The sequence below is a fragment of the Mustela lutreola genome, chromosome 9 (assembly GCF_030435805.1).
Source record: "Mustela lutreola isolate mMusLut2 chromosome 9, mMusLut2.pri, whole genome shotgun sequence".
NCBI classification, from domain to species: domain Eukaryota; kingdom Metazoa; phylum Chordata; class Mammalia; order Carnivora; family Mustelidae; genus Mustela; species Mustela lutreola.
In genome coordinates this window covers 107,664,254-107,669,698 of record NC_081298.1, presented here as the reverse complement: position 1 = coordinate 107,669,698, position 5,445 = coordinate 107,664,254, and the positions used below count along the sequence as shown (strand labels likewise).

General features: G+C 44.3%; 1 gene segment (V, D, J or C); it reads right to left on the bottom strand.

Annotated features, from left to right (window-relative positions):
* Positions 1–463: 463 nt before the first annotated feature.
* On the bottom strand, positions 464–2,446 carry LOC131808417 (immunoglobulin kappa variable 2-29-like). The segment is given in 3 exon segments: positions 464–531; positions 1,762–2,061; positions 2,398–2,446. Coding segments are annotated over 3 exon segments (417 nt in total).
* Between the last annotated feature and the right edge of the window lie 2,999 nt (positions 2,447–5,445).

The window sequence follows — 5,445 nt, the reverse complement described above, 5'->3', positions numbered from 1 at the left end:
TCCCTGATATGAGGAAGTGGTGATGCAACATGGGGGCTTAAGTGGGTAGGAGAAGAATCAATGAAACAAGATGGGATGGGGAGGGAGACAAACCATAAGTGACTCTTAAACTCAAAACACAAACTGAGGGTTGCTGGGGGGAGGGGGGTTGGGAGAAGGGGGTGGGATTATGGACATTGGGGAAGGTATGTGCTTTAGTGAGTGCTGTGAAGTGTGTAAACCTGGCGATTCACAGACCTGTACCCCTGGGGATAAAAATATATTATATGTTTATAAAAATAAAAAAAATAATTAAAAAAAAGATAAAGGAAAGAAATGATCAAAGTTACTTGTATGTTGTCTTCTGGGAGAAAGTAGAGAAAATTTACATGAAGGTTTTAATTTTATAGGAATCAAGTGCAAAGTGGAATCATTTAGATTTTGACTCCCAAACTACAATTCTCATTGCTTTACTGAATGACCCCTAGGAAGCCACTTTCTGAACCCTGGAGATCTTTTTCCCTTGAGAAATGGTGAGAAGGAATTTGGTACTTTCTAGGATCCCTTTGAGACCCCAATGGGAAAACATGAATTTCCATGGACAGCAACATTAAGTAACTGAAGTACTGTAGTTAGGTACTGTATCCCTATCCCCAAATTCCCCTCCGTTTTCTATGGAATTTTCTATAGTTGAGATTTATGTCCTTCTTACCCACTCATACCCTAAGACCACAGAATATCTTGTCGCGTTGCTTTCATAGCCACAATTTTTGTACAGTTGACCTACCTTAAAGGACAAGGAGAGGTTATTATGAGCATCAAGCCCCTCCTTGTGTTGAGACAAGAATACTGGGGTCAGCCTTGAGGGGCCAAGGTGCTGTGTGTGATATAGGAATGTGCCTGGTTCTGCTGAGCCTCCTTCCGTGGGCTTACTCTCTGGTGATTATAAAGTACTAGAGTGGGGTCTCAAGACTGTGGTTTTGGTTGTTTTCTGGTGCCCGAATAACTCTATAAGTGATGGGATTGGAAGTTACTACTTTCAGGAACCTTTCCTTGATCAGAAGAAATGGGAATGAGAACCAGATATGCTTTCCTGGATCTGATCTTCCTACCCTGTACTCCTATCTCAATACATTCTGCTATGTATTTTCTTGTATAGGTTAAAAGCTTTGGGGTTTTATGTTTAAAAGTGGAACCTATTTGAACAATAGTTTTTATGTCTGTTGTAAGAAAATGGATATCCTTTTTTCCATAGAGAACATCGTACATGAGCAGTTAGTGTAACTGGGAAAGAAGAAGGTGAGAGAGTGGAAATAGAAAACATACAATTTCTGCATGATACCAAATATTATCCTATTGAAAATATGGCAAAATCTGTTAGCTCCAAAATGTATGGAACTTGTAGTTGTCCCATAAGTGGCTCAGGTTTCTGATGCTCAAAACTGAGTAACTGTTCCTGACCCCTGCACACATTCCAGGAGGGTCAGGGTGAGGTTCAGGGTGGTTGTCTCTGGCAGCTCACCCATCATCCTGCAGGCTGATCATGTCCCTCCTGGAGCTGGTTGTGCCCCACTGAGGCTGTTTGCACCCAGGGGCCAGGACTCGGTCCAGAGCACTCAGCTGCATGTTAGTTACTGCCCTGAGTTCCCCAGCACCTGCCTCTGATGGCAGCTCAGAGCTTCTATGATGCCGGCTTCCCGCTCAGGCAACACATGTGCCCAGTGGGGACCACCAGAGAGGTTTGTGCTTGGGGCTGAAACATTGTGGGAGGATCATGTGTATCTTGCTGACAGTAATAAACTCCCACATCGCCAGCCTCCACCCTGCTGATTGTCAGGGTGAAATCTGTCCCTGACCCACTGCCACTGAACCTGTCTGGGATTCCAGAGACACGGCTGGAAACCAAGTAGATCAGGATCTGTGGTGACTGGCCTGGCTTCTGCAGGTACCAATTTAAAGAGGTGTTTCCATTACTGTGTACAAGGCTCTGACTGGCCCTGCAGGAGTTGGAGGCCGGCTCTCCGGAGGTGACAGACAGGGTGAGTGGGGTGGTCTGTGTCAGCACGGCCTCCCCACTGGATCCTAAAATAATGAGATAAGTACAGGTTAATTAGAAACATTATGAGCCATATTCATGATTTTAAGCTTTTTGTAGTATTATTGTTGACTCCAAAAATATCTAATATTCACAAATAACCCAACATTGAAGGGCACGGAGTGGTCTTTTTTTGTTTGCTTCTTTTTTTAGAATCTCACTAGAGCACTGTTCTCAGTTTCTTATTAATTTCCACAGGTTTAAAAATTAAATTCCCCTAGATGAGGGACATTCCAACCCCTGGACAGAATAGAAAACATTAGCACCTGGCGAGCTTACCCACCCTACCCTAATCTCTCATATCATCCCCCCTCTGCTCTTACCTGGGACCCAGAGCATCAGCAACCCTAGGAGCTGAGAAGGGAACCTCATTTTGAGAAGCTGAACTGATGAGTCCTAGTAAGTAAACACAAGCTCAGAGCTGACCTTTATGTCAGACTTCCAAGGCAGGTCCTCCCCAGGATACAATATGCAAATCCCGTGGTGGGTGTGGCAGAGTGGAAAGGGCCAAAGGCAGGGTGCAGGTCCCTCTCCTGGGAGAGCAGTAACTTAAAATGTCTTCTATGTTTGGAGGAAATATAACAGAGACAAATATAAGGAGTGCCTGTGTGGGAAGCAGAATATCCCTGTGGTAATCAGCATTTGTGGGAGGATACAGTGCTCATAGCCCTGCCTTCTGAGACAGCTCCAAAGACCCTGACAATACAGTCATGAGTGTCCAGAGTCCATATCTGCCAGGTGAAAGGCCATCCTGCTTGGATTCCTGCCAGCTAATGTCCAGGAGGAAACAGGTTCCACTCCCACTCCAGCTGATTGACCGGCAATCTCCGGATCCCATGATGAATTAGAGATGGTTCAGGAGTCTCTGGGATCTGCTATTTCCAGGTTAATAGTTTTAGATAATTTAATAATAATTTAATAATGTATTAAATTCAAGCTGGGACCTCGTATATTATACTCTATGTGAAGATGAATGTAAAAAACCTATAGGAGTAGGAAAGAATCTCTCACTCACAAGTAGAAAAGTCATAGTCCTGGAGAAGAGAATAGGGACAGAGACAGAATTTATGCTGCAGGCAGTGAGGATGACATTTGTGGTAACCATTTGTTACAATCTGGTGAGTATTGATCCTACTTCTCTCTCTCTCCCCAGATAGATAGACACACAGACAGACAGATGCACACACACCCCATAACAGTAAAGAAATCTCTTAAGAGATGCACTTCCTATAAGGATGGGCCAGAAGAATACTGTTTCATTTTGTAATGTTTCCTTCTACATTATTTTTTTCTTATGATGGCCAGAAGACCCCTTCCCATATAGAGGCTGCCTCATGATGTGTAAAAAGTTGCTATCAGGGGTTCTGGTTCCTTGTTAGCTCTGTGTGAGAAGTTGTTTCTCTCGCATGGGTTTATGCTTGGCATCCACAGCCATGACTCTGCAGTTCAAGAAGAGATTCTGTAGGTGAGAATAGCAAGAACTGGGTAACTGTTTGAATGTGTAGCAGCCACTTGTACCTATGATGGACATTTTCCTGGGTTTTTGGTGACCCACAGTCACTGTGGGACAGGGTGTGCAGTCAATGCTGCTCCGGGCATCAGTTTATCAACCATCATGCATTAAAGTAGGGACATAACCTGATGATTCTGCCTGTGTCAGTCTGATGTAGGTGTTAGTCAGGTGTTGGTGCAAATTGTGTCAACCTCAAATTACCTTACAACTCAACTCATTGTCAGGCAATCAAATGCTGGAGAAGCTAAAACAATAGAGTTTGTAGTTCTGTTAGATCTCAGGTAATTTAAACCTGATATCGCATGGAATTGAAAAAAAAAAAAAACACCTGAATACATGCAATTCTAGGCATGATTATACAAAATGCTTGATCTGAATATCTTTGGCAGGTGGCAGCTCCAGACCAGCTTTGTGGAGGACACCAAGCACTTTCAAGATGGAGTTTCCTCAGGGGCACAGCCTCCTGGCTCTGGGTCTGCTCTCAGTGGTTTTGTGTCTGCACTTCATCCTCCAGAGCAGCTGGCCATGGCTCTAAGGGTGACATTGAGGCCCCCAGAGAAGGACTAGCCCATCAGCAGTTTTATTGTCTAATGGGACTGAAGGGCTCAAGAAGAAGCCCCTGCCCTTGAGCAGTTGTGGGTGGGGGTTCCCATGAACCTGGCCTCTGGTGTGAAAAATTTTCCAGAGGAACTCACAGAACTCAGAGAATCACCTACTTGTGTTTACTAGTTTACTCAGGGATATGAGAAAAGATCAGATGAAGAGCTAGATGGAGAGATTAACAGTCTTGACTGGGAGGATCAATGGTTTTCGTCCCCATGACTTTGGGGTGTGTCACTCCCCAGCTGCATGTGCTCAAAAATATGGGAGCTGTCTGATCCCTGCTCTGTAGGGATATAACAGAGGCTTCCTCACGTAGACATGATCAATTATTACCTCCATTTTAGCCCTTTCCCTTTCTCTAGAGGATGGGTGATGTGGCTGCAAGTTCCAAGCTTGTAATCATGGCTTGGTCTTTCTGGTGCCCAGTGGCCACCCAGGAGCCCACTCGAGGTCCTCTTCATGGAATAAAAGATGCTTCTAGTGTTTTTATGTCCTAGGAGATGACAATGGTTTTGGGAGCCCTGGGCCAGGAACTTTGGACAGAGACAAATATATATTTTTTTCTATTATCTCACAGGCATAAATCAGGAATTCTGGGAACCAGCATCCTTATAGAGGCTGGAGGATCTGGTGTTCCTGCTGGAAGGGAGCCCGTCCTCTACCACAGACTCCAGGGCTCCATGCAGTGCCTGTTTTAAAGGTCACCCAGCTGAGCTGATGTGCAAGCTGTTGGGGAAGTTTTTAGAACAGAGAGCAGGACTTCGGCATCTGTAGCCCTCCTTCCTTTCGGCCTGCCTGGGAGGGACAGGGCTGTCCTAGGCCTCTCCTCACCCTGAGTGCTTTTTGGCCATATGAATGGATTTACCTACTAAGAAGATAAAGTAGAGATTATGAAGATTACATCTAAGCGAAGAGTATTAATTGAATTATACAGGTTTTTGTAGGAAATAAGGAAGTTTTTCTTGGATGAGAAACATGCTCAAATCCCTTTTTCCTTTGAAATAGACTTCTGCTTCCAACGTGCAGTAAAGAAAAAGAAAAGGGATGATCAGTATCATTTGTAGGTCATCTTCCGTGAGAAAGCAGAGAAACTTGACGTGGGGCTTTCATTATATAGGCATCAGGTGAAAACAGCAGGAATCGTTTAGAAGATTTTGTCTCTTGTAGTACAATTTCTGTTGCCTTCCCAAGTGACCCATGACAGTCTACTTTCTGAACACTAGATATATTTTTCCTGCTTAAGTGAGGTCAATGA